Source organism: Marmota monax, unplaced genomic scaffold, assembly GCF_021218885.2.
Source record: "Marmota monax isolate L192 unplaced genomic scaffold, Marmota_monax_Labrador192_F-V1.1 WCK01_AAM20220418_F8-fsc00051, whole genome shotgun sequence".
Classification (NCBI taxonomy): domain Eukaryota; kingdom Metazoa; phylum Chordata; class Mammalia; order Rodentia; family Sciuridae; genus Marmota; species Marmota monax.
Window position 1 is genome coordinate 15,010,284 of NW_026695202.1, and position 16,925 is coordinate 15,027,208.

At 63.2% G+C, this 16,925-nt stretch overlaps 1 protein-coding gene across 2 annotated transcripts in view; it reads left to right on the forward strand.

Annotated features, from left to right (window-relative positions):
• The window catches only part of Parvb (parvin beta), a 79,200-nt gene that overhangs the window by 12,105 nt on the left and 50,170 nt on the right, over positions 1-16,925 (forward strand). The window contains exon 1 of one of the 2 annotated variants that reach the window (XM_046429161.1): positions 12,507-12,529. The exons of the other annotated variant lie outside the window; for it this stretch is intronic. Within the exon in view, the coding sequence (XP_046285117.1) occupies position 12,529 (1 nt within the window). The 5' untranslated portion in view covers positions 12,507-12,528. Of the gene's footprint in view, positions 1-12,506; positions 12,530-16,925 lie in introns of those variants that run through there. 2 annotated transcript variants of the gene reach the window in all.

The following is a 16,925-nucleotide window of genomic DNA, read 5'->3' on the forward strand; positions in this document are numbered from 1 at the left end:
CGTGTCTCCCTGCATGGCCCAGGGGCCTGGTTACAAGGGGCGCTGTGGGCACCTTTTCTGTGGTGGTAGCGGGTGGTGTGCCCACTGGGGAAGGTTCCTGAGGACTTGCTGGGGGCCCTGGGGGCTCCTCGCCAGCTTATCTCTGCTGATTTGGGAAGAGTGGGCGGGGGCTGGAGACTTGGAGCCTGGGGCCAGGTCTGCTTGTGGGAGCCTCGGGGTCCTTTTCCTTCCCCCCTCTATGGTTGACATGTGCCGAGTGCGTCCTCGGAGCCGGCACCGTCCTCAGTGCCCCCCGACAGCCCCGTGGGGGGCGCCATCATGACCCCGTTCCCAGATGCCGCACAGAAGCCAGGCTGTTTTGCCCAGCACCCCCGCTTCTCACAGTGGACTGGGTGACACCTGATGTGCCCCGGCCTCAGGCTGCACTCGACACCTGTCACCCGCCTGGGCCCCGTTGCCTTTCCCATCTGTCAAATGTGCACTCAGGGCCTCCCCCGCCTCTCTCGCGGGGAGCCGCTCAGGACAACACCCGAAGCCCTGGGAAGCGTTCAGGGACCCCCAAGGCGGCTCTAGAACTCAAGTTGAAGGACGTTTGGGGCGGTAACCATGGGAACCTGACACGTGACTGTAACAAAATGGAAATGGGTCAAGTGTAGCGCCGGGCCTTCCGATCCTGCCTTCGTGGCCCAGCAGACACGGAGCCGAGCGGCCCTCCCGGGAAGTCCTGCAGGGCACACCTCTGCCCTTGGACCCCTTAGGGACAAGCGGCCGCTGATGGAGCATGTGGTGGGCCAGACCACCTGGTCGGTCCAGCCTGGGCTTGAGCTCAGACTGACGCTGCCCCACGTGTGCTCCGGGCCCTGCCTTCCCAGATGCAGGCCTCGGTCTTGGAGCCAAACAGCCCCCTGCGCATCAGCCCTGGTTACAGATCTCACTGCCAAGGGCCTGGGGGTGAATGTTTTCATCTCTGTGAGACAGAGTCCCTGCCCCTGAGTAGCCAGAAAATACAGAATGGAAGGGCGCCGCCGTGTCCCCAGGAAGCTCTGTCCACACGCAGACCGGAGCAGGCTTGGCCCAGGCATTTCTGACCCTAAACTGTCGTCATACAGAAATCCCAGCAACCGACGCCCACTCTGGGCTGCGCTCACTGCTGAGCGACTCCGTCTAGGGACAGGACTGGAGTCACTTGTGTCCCATTGCGTGGTGACCTGGGGCTGGGCTCGGCCTCTCCTAACTCTGGACCTCCCTTACCTACCTCAGGATGGTTGGAAGGATTAAATTGGGCCACGTGGGAGGAAGTGTAGGCGTCAGGTAAAGCCTAGCCGTGTCCCCGGACTGCAGGTGGGAGGAGACAGAGGTGTGACAGTGGGGGCCAGGCTGGGCTGGCCTGGGCCGACTTCCTCCTGTGCCCCACACACCCCCCTTCCAGGGGCCGGCCTCTGGCTCACGTTGTCTGATCGCGTCGTGAGGTCCCGGGAGCTCTGCTGGCTTCCAAGCTCCCTCTGCGCTGGGTCAGAGCACAGATCTGCTGTGACGGCCATCAGAATCCCTCTGCCTCTCGGTGGGAAGGCCCCATCCTCCAGGTAGCCAGCGCCCTGTGCCTGGAGCCCTGCTGCCAAGTCCAGGGGCAGGGAGCACCCAGTCTGTGTACAGGCGCCGGGGGGGTTAATAATGAAGTGAGGAAGCCGCAGCCGTTGACAGCCCGTGACGCCAGGGCGAAGCCCTTCAGGCCCAGCCTCCACAGTACCTGTGAGTGACCAGCAGGGGGCTGCGCCGAGGGGGTGAGGCTGTGGAGGGCTCAATTCCCCCGCAGGGGAAGGGACCTCATCAACCCCCTGTCCCTGCCTCCTGGAAGGAGTACTGTGTGCAGCACTGAACGCGTGGTGCTTGTGCCAGGAAGCGCTTGCTCACGTTGGCCAGGAGAGTGTCGTGCCACAGCTCAAGAGGGCAGTGGAGGGCCCCTCCGGGGGTTGAGCTGTGTTCAAGATGCATGTCCTGACCCCGGCCTGTGGGTGTGACCTTGTGTGAATAGGGTCTCTCAGATGTGGCTAAGGTGTGACTGAGGTGGGCACCTGGAGGGGAGCGGGCCTCCCCACGCAACGTGAGGGCGTCCTCAGAGAATGGAGGGCTCTGGGACCAGGCGCCTCGAAAAGACGGAGACAGAGATGATGTGCCAGGACCCAGAGCGTCCAGGGGCTCGGCCCTGCTCACAGCTGACCTCAGCTCCACCTTCAGGACTGCCGGAGGACGCCGCCGCCACCACGGCCCAGTCCAGGGGCTTAGGCAGCCCCCGGGCCTTGTCCTCTGCACGGCCCTGGCTCTGCTGGTCACCTGGGGGCTTCTCCGACCAGTGAGGCTGAGAGTGACATTTGAAGGTCGCAGGTGGAGATGAAGCAGCCTCCGCGGGCTCCGCCAGCCCCGGGGCGGGGGTTGGATTGAATGCTGGACCGAAGTGGACGGAGCTGGGCGGCCATGGCCTGTCGCTCTGCGGGCCCAGGAGGCACAGGAAGCCCCTGTTCTCACCTGACCCTGAGCGGCTGCGAGTTTGCGCTGCCGTCGGCCCTGCTCCTAGGAAACCCCGAGAAGCCATATCATGGGTTCTGTTCCTTGTTGAAAGTTGGTGGCCGTTTCCTGTTCGGGTCCAAAGAGTCAGTACTTGAAACTTTGCAAGCCACCAGCCTCTGTCAAAAGGAGCCAGTGCCCTGGTGGCTCAAAGCGGCCACGGCCAGTCGTGAGCCAGCCACTGTGTCCCAGGAAAACTTTGTTTAGAAAACCAGGGGGTTTGGGGCACGGGGCACAGCCCACCATCCCAGACCCTCAGTCAGAGGACGGCAAGTTCAGAGGCCAGCCACGGCCATTTGGCGAGACTCTATTTCAAAATAAAAAATACTAAAAGGGCCGGGATCGTGGCTGGATGGCCAGGCACCCCTGGTTCCCCAAATCAGATAAACTGGTGCTGAGGCCCGGGCGACGCTGAATGTGGCGCCTGCGTGGTGCCTGTGGGCCCCGGGCTCGAGCCCAGCACTGGGAGGGAGGAGGAGTGGTGGCCGGCTCTGCCGCTGCCCGCCTGAAACCCACAGTGAACCCCCACGCTGTGTGGCAAGGTGACTTTCCGTGACTTTCCCAGAGAGGTGACCTTAAAGCTTTCTGCCGACGTTCCTGTGCCTCTGCCATGTCCCCTTGCAGGGGCTCAGCCGGGGTGGCCATCTGGGCTCCTCCTTGGGAACCTTGGGAATGCTTGATTGAACCTGGTCCTGGGTCCCACCCCCAGTACCGCCAAGTCACACAGGGAGGGAAGGAGGAACGGGGGTGGAGGAGGGGGTGGGAGTTACTATTGGACAGGTGAAGTTTCTGTTTCACAAGAGGAACAGGGTCCTGTGGATAAGGATGTCACTGGCTGTGCAGTAATGCAAATGTAGCCGCCATTGCCACCACTGCGCGCGTCAACACAGTTAGGGTGGCTGAGGGGGGCTACGCTTGCAACCCCAGCCACTTGGGAGGCTGAGGCCAGAGGATCGAAAGGTGGAGGCCAGCCTGAGCCACTTAGTGAGACCGTCTCAAGATAAAATAATAAATAAATAGAATCAGGGAGGCAGCTCAGTGGTAGAGCATCCCAGGGTTCAATCCCCAGGAACACAAAAGCAGATAAATAAACAAAAAATAAAAATCTTGGAGCGGCAAATTTTATGTTTAATGTATTTTACTACAATTTTTAGCAAAATGAATAGATATTGTGAAGTATTTGCACATTCCAAGGAGTGTACGTAGTATGTAGTGCTGTTTAAAGAATGATTTTGCAGAGTACCCTGGTCCCGTGCCCAGCCAAAGAAATAGCCTGCCTGCTCCTGAGTCCCTTGTCCCTACGTCCCCCAACCCTCTGTACCCTACCAGAGGTGGTAGAGCCACTGAGAGGAAGCTGGGTCACCAGGGGTGCCCTTGAGGGGAACAGTGGGACCCAGGTGTGTCCCCTCTCTTTGCTTCTTGGTCGTCATTAGGTGGACAGGTCTCCTTGGTCAGATGGCTCCCGTTATGACCGGCTCCTATGTCACAGGCTCAAACAGCGAGGCCACGCCACCGAGGATGGAAACCTCTGAAGCCGTGAGCCAGGGTCAACCTTCCCTCTTTTTAAGTGTTTGGCCTTGGGTGTTTGTCACAGTGACGGAGAGATGAGCGATGCATTGTCTGCAAGAAGACCATTGTCATGGGAATTGCCCACGTGGTCATGGACCCTGAGACGCTCCCGTCTGCAGGTGGGAGCCTCAGGGGAACCTGTGACTTCAGGGTCGTTCCCAGGGCAGGAGAAGACAGGAGTCTACTGGTTGCACCCAATGAAGTCAGTTAGGCCGTGGGGGACTGTCCCACCCTCTGTCTCCGAGAGATCCAGCCCGCCTGCCCACAGTGGCTCTCATCCTGCCGCTGAAGTGCTGGTCTCATCTGGAAACCATGTCCCAGGCACACCCCGAGGGTGCTGGCCAAACTCAGGTGACTTTCCCCTGTGCCGGGAACGAGCCTGGGGTCTCCACCCGATCTCCACCCCACACCGATTACCTTCCTGGCAGTGTTCTGCCCACGCATGTGCCCTGCTCTGGGGCCCATGGTGTGGGTTGTCCTGAGACCTCTGTGTTTGTGGGCAGCTCAGTTTGGGGCTAGATGTCACCGGGTTGCCTGAAGGTTTGGATCTGCCTCGTCATCTCCTGTCTGCTGAACCTAACTGGGCAAGTTACTGTACCTCTCTGTGCCCCTGTTTTCCCAGTCAAGCAGTGGAGGTAGCTGTCCGTGGGGAGGTCACTGAATCCACTGCCCAGAAATGGCGCCTGCAGAGTGGAGTTCTCAGAAGGCGGCTCCTGCCCTCTTTGCGTTGGTCCAGGGTTTGAGTGAGAACCGGGGCTGGACCTGGCCTGAGGGGCTTGGGCGCTGGATTCCCATCTCTCTTCCTTGTTCATCTGAACCTGGCACAGATGCTTGGCTTGCAAGTGTGTGGTTCCATTTGTGGGAAAATTAAACACATTTAAGAGTAAATTAAATTAGAGGATTTGTGATCATTAACTAAATATATTATTTTTTTTAAGTAACGTACCGGGCAGGATCCCGCACACAGCGGCGTGCTCAGTAAATATTTGTAGCATGAATGATAATTTCATGAGCTGATCGAGTCGTATATAATGGGATTATTTGATTCTAAAACTAATGAAGTGACTGTGGAGCCGGAACAGCTGCTAAAAATAACCCGTGTGTTTGCAAAACCCCGGAGACAGAAGAGAAGGCTCCACGCTGGATTCCGGCCCAGGGAGAGCTGGTGCTCCATGTGTTGGGAGTTGTCCCAGACCTTGGTGACCTTGGTGGGACTGTCCTGCAGCCGTCAGGCCCTGCAGCCTGCACTGGGCGGCACTGGGAGCAGACCGGCCCGGGTGGCCCGCCTCGCGCAGCTCAGAGGCGCGTGGATAAGTCAGAAGCGCAGGCCGAGTAGCTGGGTCCTGGGTCAGCCTTGGCCCTGGTGAGGGAGCGGGAGGGGTCCATCCAGCCCAGAGGCCTGCAGGCGGGGGACAGAGTCCAGAGAGACCGAGGGAGTCTCAGCCCTGACCCCAGAGGCTTGGGTCCTGGGGAGCCATGAGGGGTGGTGCTGCTGGCGTGGGGGGATCAGAGGAGGGACAGAACTGGGGCAGGGATCCAGCCCCTGTGTTGGCGGGAGCTTTGCCATTAACCTGATGAGGCCAGGCCCACCTCGCCAGCCTGCTGGCCGCCTGCCTGGCTTGCACCCTGAGCGGGGGACACGACCTCCTGAGCCTCCACGCGGGGACATGAACCCTCCCGCCTGACTGGGCTGCTGCAGTAGTGACTCTGCGCACTCTTGTGCCTCCCAGGGCTGTGGGGATAGGGTCCCCAGATCACTGGCTGCAGTGGGAATGTCTACGGCTGGGGGTCCACGTCCCGGCGTCCACAGGCCACTCTCGCTGAGGGCCCCGGGAGCCTTCCAGCAGCCCTCCTGCTGCAAAGCTTGTCCCTGCCTCCCCTGTCACCTGGCGTCCCCAGGTGCCCCCCGTCTCCCCGTGGCCTCTTCCCTCTGTGTTGGCACCCCAGCCCCCTCTCCTGGGAAGGACCGGCTGGGCCCTCCCTGGTCCAGGACCATCTCATCCGAGCTCACGTGCAAAGACCCTGTTTCCAAACAGGGGGACGTGGATTCTGGGGGACACGGGTTGACCCATCGCTGTTCTCGTCTTCATGGGGGGGGGACCCGCAGTGGGAGCAGAGCTCATGGCGTGTCATCTGGACGCCGCGCGCCCCGCGGTTCATTCTGAAGACGGCTCGGAGCGTGTGGGGGGTCGGGGGGAGGGGGGGAGTGGAGGCCCTGTCCTCCTTTGGTGGGAGAAGGCCGCGAGGCTGCTGTGTGGGGGGTGCCCTCAGTTCCCGCCCCAACAAGCCCTTTCCGGTTCCTTCCGCAGTATCTTTTATTCAACATCATTTTTCAGCCATAAGGTAAATAGCAATTTTTGTGACATGTTCTCCCTTAAAATAAGGCCTCTCCCCGTCACCCGGGAGGTTGAATGAGCAGCGTGGGATCCCGTCTTGTTCTTAGGGGAGAAGAGATGCCCGTTGCCACAGGATGTGGGTATCGGGGACTCGCTGTCGACAGACTCAGAAAAGGAGTCGGGAACATGTCTCCCTCCCGGCGCCTGGGGGACCTGTTTGACAGGTGTGGGAGGTGTGTCATCAAACAGGCACCGTCTGCTGGCGTCTGGCTTTAAATAGTGCTTGTCATTCTGCCGGAGCGTTTGCCTAGCATGACGGAGGGGCGGATGTGACATGCCCAAGTCTCTTTCTCTGCTTGTCATCTGAAGAAATGGCCTCGCCTATTTTGGGAAGGGGGAAGGACACTCAGAAATCAATGGGGCGTCTTGTATTAGGATTTCATGGCATGTGTCGTAGGAGCGTCCTCTAGTCCCCAGATCAGGGTGACAGGACCCGCTTCCCGTGGGGAACCTTTGAGCGCCTGGGCAGGAGCAGCGGTGGTAAAAGCTGGAGTTTGTATGAGTGGCACCTGGTGGGCTTGGCTGGGCCCTGGTCATCTGGTCACTTGGCTGGTAGGCCCTGGTGCCCAGGCTGCTTGGAACACACCTGAGTTCTTGGGGCTCTCCAGTCTGACTGTGGCCAAGTGGGGGCGACAGGAGAGGCGTGCGGGGTAGGCCCAGTGGGCTGAGCGGTCCAGCCCTTTCCCCTCGGCCCTGCGGGGTCTCCCCATCCTGTGCCTGTTTCTGTGACGTCACGGCCACTGCCAAGCGAGTCCACACCACGCCACGGCTCTGGGAGCTGGGAGCAGCCGGGGCCTCTGCCTGTGCTCTCAACAGCAGACCCATCAAGACCCTGCTCTACGCGCCTCCATCACACACTTCATAATAGACACCGCTGGTTTACGGGTCTCCAGCTCCTGGCCTGCAGCCGTAGCAGCCCCATAAGCCCCCAGAGGCCTCTGACCTGCCCCAGGGCTCCCCTCGGCCTCCCCTTGGCCTCCCCTCGGCCTCTCCTCTGGCCTCCTGGGCCTGGGAGCCGTCAGTATGTCATCGCACCGCAGCCGTCTTGACGAATAAGGTCACAGTGAACAGCACAGAAGCCTGGAAATGAGGCTCTGCTCAGGCTGTGGGGGGCACTTGCTCATAGAGGAGCCGGCCGGTGCCAGGACGCTCGGACCCTGGCCTCGCCGAGCCTGCCCGCGAGTGACCACCTCCTGGTGTCACCTTTGGGGGGTCACACACTGGGGCTGGTGGGCGGATCAGCAAACGCTGACTCTGACAGGCGGGTCGACTGCTCCTGGTTGAGCCCTGGGGGAAGGAACCCCCCCTCACACCACGCCCTGTGACACCAGGTGTCCCCTACGCACCAAGCGGCTCTCACACCCGACACCGCTGCAGCCCGCGTCGGATGGCACCCGGGAGGCAGGGGCTCGGCCCACCCTGCTGCCCAGTGGCAGGATCCAGCTGGTGCCTCCCACCGACTGCTGTGGGTGGGGTCCCCAGCCCCTGGGGGCAGTGAGTTTGCGGGACGGTCAGGGAGATGCTGAGGCTCCTGGCCCTTTCACAGAGGATGTGGGCACGCGGAGCGGCCGGCGGGAGAGGTGCACAGGGAGGTCCCACACAGGAGCTCTGTCCTGGCAGTGAGGGTGGGTCACCTTGACCACAGGAAGCTCTCTGAACACCACCATTCAGGGGTTTTTAAGGAGGCTTGTCCTGTGGCGTGATCAGTTACTAACCCCGTCTCCAGCCCCTCTGGTCCGGGAGAGCAGAGAGCGCTGTGTAGGGGCGGCCGGCTCCTGGCTTCGCTCAGGCCTTGGTTTATCCGTTTGGCGGTGCTGGGAATCGAACTCAGGGCAGGTCTGAGCTGCCTCCCTGGCCAGACCTTTGTTTATTTTGAGACAGGGCCTCATGAAGTTGCTGAGGCTGGCCTTGAACTTGCGATCCTCCTGCCTCAGCCTCCTGAGTAGCTGGATGACAGGCGTGGCCACTGTGCCCGGCTACAGTTGGTCTTTCTGTCTCGCCTCCCTCCAGGAGCCCCCTGAGGGTCACCTTATCAGAACTGAGACACTTGTATCTCCCAGGAATTCCAAGGGAGTAGGAGCTCTGGGCCAGGAACCAGGGTCAAAGACCAGACATTAGCACAAAGCCTGTCCTCGCTCTTTACTGCCCAGAGATGACCGTGGTGTCAGGCGCTCCGGGCAGGAGCCGGGCGAGACCAACACGTGTGCTTCTCCTTGTTTTCAGGCCTCGGCTGCGTCTGTGCCGGTGCCTGGTTAAGGGTGGTGACAGGGTGGTGGCAGGGTGATGTGGTGGTCAGGCTCCCACCTACAGGCATGTGTGGTGGTCACAGCTGGCCTGTGGGCCATTCGGTGGCCTGCTTGGTAAGGTGGGGTACACCTGTTCAGGTCGGGGGCCACTGGCTCAAGGTCATGTGAACAGCAGCCGTTGGCCAGCAGCTCAGGCCCATTCCGAGGCGATGTGCTCCGGACACATTCCAGGTCGCATCCCAGGCTGTCCCCTGCTTCCTGGGCCTGGTCAGGGTAGGGGTGGGGTTTGAGGCCTTAGGTGGACCAGAGTGGCCTCCAGAGGCCCAGAGGCGAGGCGCCCTCTTCCGCAGAGTTCGTGTGGGGTCAGGGGGCCTTCTCACTGCCCCTGCTGGACCTCGTGTGGAGGGGCCGGGGGCCAGTGGAGGGGCAGCTCCAGCGCCCAGGGCAGAACGTCCCTCTGTTCAGCCACCTGGGGACAGAGGTGAGGCCAGGCACATCACGGTCTCCTTCCTGCCCACCAGCCCGTGCCACTGTCCTGCCGGAGCCCAGGCCTTCGTCCGCAGGGTGATGTTCTTGGTGGCCTCCTTCCCAGCCACTGTCCCGGGTTCCTTTTCCTGTGACACCTTCTGTGGGGAGTTTGCGTGACCTGGGGCAGCAGCGCCCGGGTGGGCTCCACGTGAGAGGGCAGGAGGGAGCCCAGGCAGGGAGGCGGGAGCTGCCCGTGGACTTGCCTCTGAACGGCCCGCGGTTTCCTGGAGGCTGCATGGGTGTTCCGGAACATTCTGAAGCCTCAGATGGGAGCCCGCAGACGCACGACCCTGAGGAAGGAGCAGGTCACACTCCAGGTCACCGCAGAGCTGGGTGCTCCGAGTGGGGCCTCGCGGCTTGTCCTTCCCACCCATTTCCTGGGTTTGATTGGCCGCATGACACTGGGGTTTGTGGACAGGAAATGGCATTTGCTGGAGTCACTGGGTGGCGCAGGCCAGGCCCGTGGAGCGCATGTGGGGTCCACCCGGCTGCGGGGCCTGAGGAAGCCCCGGAACCCGGCCCTCTCCCCCTGGGTCCCTGCTAATTGTGGTGCCTTGTGGGAGATTTAATCCTCTGCCACGTCTCCCCGGGCCCAAGAGGGAAAGTCCCAGAGGACATCCAGGTCCCCACTCTGTGGGCAGCCCAGGGGGTCATTCTCAGAAGTCTGTCTGGGAAGACCGTATGTGTTATTTCCTCCCGTCCTTTTACAAGGGACCCTTGATCTTTCTTAAAAGCTGCTGAAGAGAAATGAAAATAGCTAGACAGCGAGCACTTATTGAGTACCTACTGTGTGCCGGGCAGGCAGCTACTGTAGAGTCTACTCCTTCTTAAGAGTCCCCACCCCAGCGACCCTCTCTCTGGAGTCTTCAGAAGGCAGCTTGTCTGTGACAGCTGGTGAAGAGCCCAGGGTGGACGGAGGGTCCCCTCGGGGCTCAGGCAGAAACACCGAGTGGGAAGGCAGAATTCACATTTCTCTGGTTTTTAGCAGGTTCTGTGACAAGGATGGGCCTCCATCAGAGGCCCCCCGACCCCCCTGGTAGTCAGCGCGCCGACCCTGACACAAGATCCTCGAGGGGGGACCTTGTCCTCACCTCGTATCCGGGCTCCAGCGACGCCGGTGCGTAGTGGGGCACCGTGCACTCTGGGCGAGGCCTGCCATGGTCTCTGTGTGCCCTGGGCAGCCGGGGGACGCCCCACGGCCTCAGCTCTCTCCTGCTGGGGGGGTGAGACTGAGACTTGGTCCTGGCCTGCGCACATGGTCGGGTGACGCGGTGGGTGACAGCCCGACTCCCTCTGAGGCCCCTCTAGGGCTGCATCGGGAGCCGGCCCTGCTCCTGCCCTCCTGAGGAACCTCAGCCAGGCGGGGGGGGGGACGGAGAGGCGTCCGGGTTCGGGGCCACGTCAATGCCCTAGATCAGATGGCTGGGCCCAGGTGTCCCAGAGGCCACCCGGCCTGCTGTTGTCCAGGCTGGTGCTCGCCACCCCTCCCCTCTGAAGCCTGCGTGGGTCCTGCTGTGCCAGACCCTCTGTGCCGGAGAGTCGGGTCCCCCTGGCCCTGGCCTCTGCTTGGCTGACGTCGCAGATGCAGAGCCGCTGAGCTGTCCTGCCCTGTCCTTGGTGGTGTCCCTGGGAGCAGCGCTGGGGGCCGAGAATGTCCCCTCTGTGAGCCCACTCAGGCTGTTCAGCTCCGCAGGCCTCGGGGCCCTGGTGGCCCTTCCCAGTGGAGCGGTTCCGGGGCCTGGGTCAGCTGGGGGTGCCAGAGCTGCCAGGCCTCACCTCCGCCTGGGTGACCCTGGCGTTGCCTCCTGGGCGTGGAGTAGAGTGGCTGCCAGGTGACTGGGGGCGCCTCCCTGCTGGCCCTGGCCTGGTGTGGCCTGGGCTTCCTGCCTGAAGCCCCTGCCCAGAGCCTCTGCCGCAGGACGGGGCCTCCGTGGGCAGCTGGCTCGCTCCCCGCTGAAGCAAACCTGGGCCTTGGCGGGTAGCACAGCAGCACCACAGATGGCTGCCAGGGACAGGGCCCCGGGGCCTGGGGATGGCGCAGGCCTGTGCCCTGGGGAGGTTCTGGGCCTCGCCCGACTGCCCTCTGTGGGCGTTGGCCTCCTCACCTCACGATGGGGCTGAGACGCTGCCGTGGCCCCCGACCCCCTGCGCAGGGCGAGCTCAGGGCTGCTGCGATGCTGGCGCGAACACCCGCTGCACCGCGGGCTGGAGACGCCGTGCGGCCGCAGTGCTGAGCCCAGGAACGTGTGTGTCCCTGGTTGCTGTGCTCACACGCTGGACTCTCCTCGGCTGAGCGTCGCCCTCCTCCTCGTTGACACCCTGGGCGAGGCTCTGTGCAGGGTTGGTGCTCGGCGCGGGTGAGGTGCCCCGTTCAGACTCGGCACCAAGAGTCCCGTGCTCCCGGGAGGCCGGGTGGGGAGGCTGGCCACGTCTGGGTGTCACTGCACAGGTGGCTGCAGGGCGCAGCCGAGGACCTGGCCTGTGGCTCAGGGACCCCTGCCGTGGGGATCACAGTCAGCGAGACCCGGTGTCCTCCTGGGTGCCTGGCCTGGTCTCCTCGTCAGCTGCTCTGCAGGCGCAGGTCTGTCTGGCCAGTGGTGGCTGTGAAGCCCAGGTGCCCAGTGCCCAGGACAGGAGGCTCGGGTGCACGCCTGGCTGACGGTGCTGCCCCCGCCCCCGCCTGCTCCCCTTTCCAGAAGCTTCTTTTGGTGAATGAGCCCTGGGACTGCTCCGCTTGGCTCCGTGTCTGTTTCTGGTGTTTGGTTTCTGTCGTCATGGAAACCGGGTGACAGTATTCAGCCGAGTGTTGGCTGTTCCCTGTGCTTGACAACCTGGGGGCGAGGCCCGACCCCTGCCAGCCGGGCTCCTTCTGCTCGGCTGCCCCGTCCGGCCCTGGAGGGCGGCTGGAGTCCAGCTCAGCTCAGGTGCCCCCCAGCCAGGTGGGTCTCCGGTGGCTCGAGGTGGCCCTGCCTGCCTTCCCCTGGGCTGTGGGTCCTCCCGGGAGCATCCTGCCGCCTGCTGGGAGCAGGTGGGAGAGCCGCGCTGTGGTCAGCAGGGCCTATCGCTGGCCGCCTTCCTCTCAGCCCCCCGGGGCCTCCTTGGGTTGCAAGTCATGGTGGTCGGTCCATATATGGCCATGTGTGCCCGCCTGCCCTGCCGACTCCCGCTGCCACCCGCCTGTCCCCAGAGCCCTGCAGCGTCCCTGACACCCTGCAGCTGCGCCCGCCAGTGAGTTGCGTGTTTTTCTTCTGGTTTTCAGCTGAGGTGACCCGGGCCAGCCTCGGTCCCCTCTGTGTGCGGGGGTGGGGTGGTGGGGTGGTGGTGGTGGTGGTGGTGTGATTTAATTTTAATTTTTGCAAGAAGGGACCCCGGACTGACCCTTTCCCAGGAAGGTGCGGGATGCTAGTGGGAGCACGATGTGGTCTTGTGCAGCCCAGGCCCAGGGGCAAGGGTCCTGCGTGCCTGGTGTGACATATCCCTGGTCCCGTCCTGCCCTTTAGCTGGCCGTCTTGGCCGGCGTCTGGCTTTTCTTCGCTGCTGTCTTGTTCTGTGGAAGCTGCAGTCAGTGGGAGGCGCTGTGACTTGGGAAGGCCTAGGGCGAGTCCCGCTCTGTCACTTTCAGTGTCCGTTGTGCGCACTGCCCCCTGGTCCTGGTGCCCCGTTGTGCCTGTGAGATGGGGACATGGGTGTGGCTGATGTGAGCCAAGTTTTCTGCATCCTCCTAACAACTGTTACAGTTGAGGAAACTGAAGCCCAGAGAGATTAACTAACCTGCCTGAGGTCACACAGCAAACGGGTATGGTAGTCAGGAGTTCCCAGGATCACGGTTCTCTGGTCAGTGTCTTGATGTCCCAGGCTGCCCCCTGGGCCTTGCTGAGGACCAGGTGAGATGAGGGTGATTCAGTTCCTCCTGTGCTCTGGCAGGGACCAGGTGCGTGACAGAGGCCCCTTCCTTCTCCTGAGCTCTGCTGCTGGACCTTAGGGAAAGGGTTCTGTGGGGAGCAGGACCGGAGCCCGTCCGTCCATCCGGGAGCTCGCTCACGGGCCGACTTTGCCCTTGGAGCTTCCTTGCGGGCTCCTTGTAGGTGTCTGGGCCTCCCTCGAGGGGCTCCCTCGCACCCGAGCGGCCAGGAGATTGCACGTGGGGCCCAAGAGCGCCTCCTCCCGAGCCTCTTCAGGGACAAGTCCATCGGTAACAGGCGTGAGGAGGTGACCCAGGCTCGGGCTCTTCCTGGGGCGGGAGGGACGCTCATGGGCCAGGCAGGACTTGCTGCCCTCTGGGCGCTCGGGGCCCTGAGGCCGTGGCGGTGTCTCCTGAAGGACTTGGCTGGTGCAGGAGCCGTGACGTCCCTGGGTTTAGGGGGACGCCCCAGCTTTGCTGCAGCCTCCGAGCTCGCTGCCCTGACCTGGGCAGAGGTGTCCTGGGCTCTGTCCTGGTCACCTCTTCCTAGGCCTCACCTCCTGACCCTGGCATTGGGGGTGACGTTTCTGATACGTGAACTTCAGGGACGCCCTGTGGCCCCTCTGGGAGAGACAGGGAGGTCCTGCGGCTCTCAGCCCCCGGGTGCTGCCCAGGGCCGGGACTCTGACTCTGGCTGGTGTTTTCTGACTTCGGTGCATGGACGCCATCCTCAGGGAAGAGCCGGTGGCCTGCGCACATATTTGAAAACGCCCGGCGGCTCCCGGGAACCCAGGGGGTCGTGGGGTGGAGGAGACGTCTGTGCTGGCTGGTCAGTGGGTCAGGGAGGTGCTCCTGAGAACAGAGACACAAAGGTCCAGGGCACGGGGCGGCTCATGGCGCGGCTCGTGGGGCACAGGTGTGGCTGGAAAGATGAGCAGTGAGCCCCCTGGCTGCTCTCTGAGAGCCCACGCACGGCCGGCCGGGGGACAGCCGGCCGCCTCCGCCTCAGGCAGCCTCCACCTGTGGTGCTAAGCCACCCTGGGAAGCCCTGGGGGACACGTGGCTTCCCATCCTGCCCGGGGGACACTGTGCTGTTGATGCTGCACATAAAAAAGATGCATTTCTGCCGATTTGCTCAGACGTCCATCTCCTGGCTCTGTGTCACGGGGCTGTGACCTGCAGCAGCCATGGGGACACCGTGTGGTTCTCCACTGTGTAGGTCAGCCCTGTCTTTCCTGCCATCAAGGTCCCTTCTGCCTGTGTGGCCCGGTCACGTCTGTTTCAATAACTGCTGTAGCCAGAGAGCTGGGCCCTTGGGAAGGCGGGCAGGGGGCAGGGGGCAGGGGGCAGGGGGCAGGGGGGCTCCCCTCCCCTCCCCTAAGGAAGCAGGTCCCCGTGGAGCCCGAGGGTTGAAACTGGCACCTCTTCTCCTCCGGTGCTGGAGGGCAGAGGTCCCGGCTGGGTGACCGCAGCCCCTCCCTGGAGGCTCTGGGGGGCTCTGTGTCCCTGACCCTCCCTGCTCCCCGAGGTCCCTTCCGTGGGGCCAGGGCCCACCCTTCCGTCTCCCTCTGCTTCTGTCCTGCTCCTGCGTCTCCGAGCCCTGCGTCCGCCCACCGCCCGGCCCACGGGCCACCCGCCTCCCGGCCACCCCGGGCCCTTCTTAACCACCGTGCTGGGCCCCTTGTGCCATGGAAGGGCTCCTGGGATCAGGACATGGACATCTTTGCAGGGGGGACACTGTCCAGGCTGCCACAGAGGCAAAAAAAGATGGAGAAGAAGTTCAGGGAGTTCCCGAGAGAGGCCCAGGAAGGGAGATCTGGGGGTTCAGGATCTCGCCAGGAGCCCTGGGCACGGGGCTGGGGGCCACGCGTCGCCCACACAGAGTGAGAGGAAGGGACCCTCCAGCAGCAGGGCAAGATGGCCTCCACCTGGGGGGTGCCGGGGAGTGGGGGTGGGTGGCCACCCTGGTCAGGGCAGGGAGGGGCCTTGGCAGCCCTCTCCCCGTCCCTACCCTGGGGTTCCCTGCAGAGGTCCTGTGTCCATTTGGGATGGGTGGAGCTGTCCGTGCCGGGCAGGGCCGGATGGAATGTCCTGTGGTCTCTGTGCGTGTCTGAGTGGGGACAGAGCGGCCAGCACCTGGGCCGTGGCGGGGTCTCGCAGGCGGCTCTCCCCTGGCGGAGGGTTTGCTGTCCGCCCTGCTTGGCCGCCGCAGGCGCAGACCGGCCACTAGAGGGCGCCGTCCTCCGGCCTTTCCGACTCCTGCTCAGAGGCCCTTCCCAGGCAGGGGCTCCTCGGAGTCCATTTTTTTTAATTTACAGTTTTTTCCGATCTAATGACTTAATCTCCTTATTTTCTCAGCAGAGCAGGCTCTGGACTTCCCTGGGCACCTGAGGACATGGCTGATCCGATTAATTAACAGGAGTCCCGCAGCTCCGGCCCCAGCACGGGCTCCTGCCCACGTCTCCCCACTGGCGCCGGCCTCTCCCGCTCCCGCAGTGGCTCAGAGGGGCCGTGACGGTGACCTTGGCCTTTGGATGACCAGGCTCCCACCCTGACCCCCTCCTCCTCCCACACCCTTTCCCCTTCCTGTAACCTCGTGGCCGATTTCCGGGACCAGTGATTGAAATCGCTTTGAAGTCTCCCCACAGCGTGGCAGGGACGTGCCCGGGGTGGCCTCCCCTGGCCAAGGGAGCAGAGGGCTGCGCTGGAGGACCCTGGGCACAAAGATGCTCATGGCCAGATGAGGCTTCCTGGGCCTGGAGCCTGCGGTCAGGGGGGAATGGGAGGCGGACGTGGGCTGTTGAGGGTGTGTCCAGTCACTGCTCCGAGGTGGGAGTGGACCACATGGCGCTCAGCCCCAGGAAGCCGCGCCTCCCCCAGGCGGTCACACTGCTGCCCGCGTCGTCTCCCCTCTGGGGTCTGAGGGACCGAGAGCCTCGAGGCCTCTGTGGCTCCCCAGGCCCTGGTTTCCCTCTCCTGGACAGCCACGGGTGCGTCTGCTGGGGACTTGGGACGCCCTGCTCTTTCTGGAATTGGTGCCAGGTGTGCTGTGCCGCTTGGCTGTCCAGGGCCATGCGGGGCTCTCTGTAGAGTTGCTGTTCTGTTGGGATCTGGCCCCGGGGCCTCCGGGGCCTTGGAGTCTGTGGTGGTGGCCAGTGGCAAACCCAGGTGACCCAGGCTTGGCCACGCCCACCTTGTGAGAAGCTTACACCCTGGGAGAGTGGGTGACGTTGGGCACAGCCCTGGGAGAGCGGGTGACATTGGGCACAGCTCTGGGAGAGCAGGTGACCTTGGGCACGGCCCTGGAGAGTGGGTGACGTTGGGCACAGCCCTGGGAGAGCGGGTGACGTTGGGCACGGCCCTGGAGAGTGGGTGACGTTGGGCACGGCCCTGGAGAGTGGGTGACGTTGGGCACAGCCCTGGGAGAGCGGGTGACATTGGGCACAGCTCTGGGAGAGCAGGTGACCTTGGGCACGGCCCTGGAGAGTGGGTGACGTTGGGCACAGCCCTGGGAGAGCGGGTGACGTTGGGCACGGCCCTGGAGAGTGGGTGACGTTGGGCACGGCCCTGGGAGAGCGGGTGACGTTGGGCACGGCCCTGGAGAGTGGGTGACGTTGGGCACGGCCCTGGGAGAGCAGTGTTGGATGGGGCCACTCTGCACACGGCTGAGCTTTGGGACCTGGGACCAGCTTGGTTCCTCTCGGGGGAGCCCAGGTTGAGTGG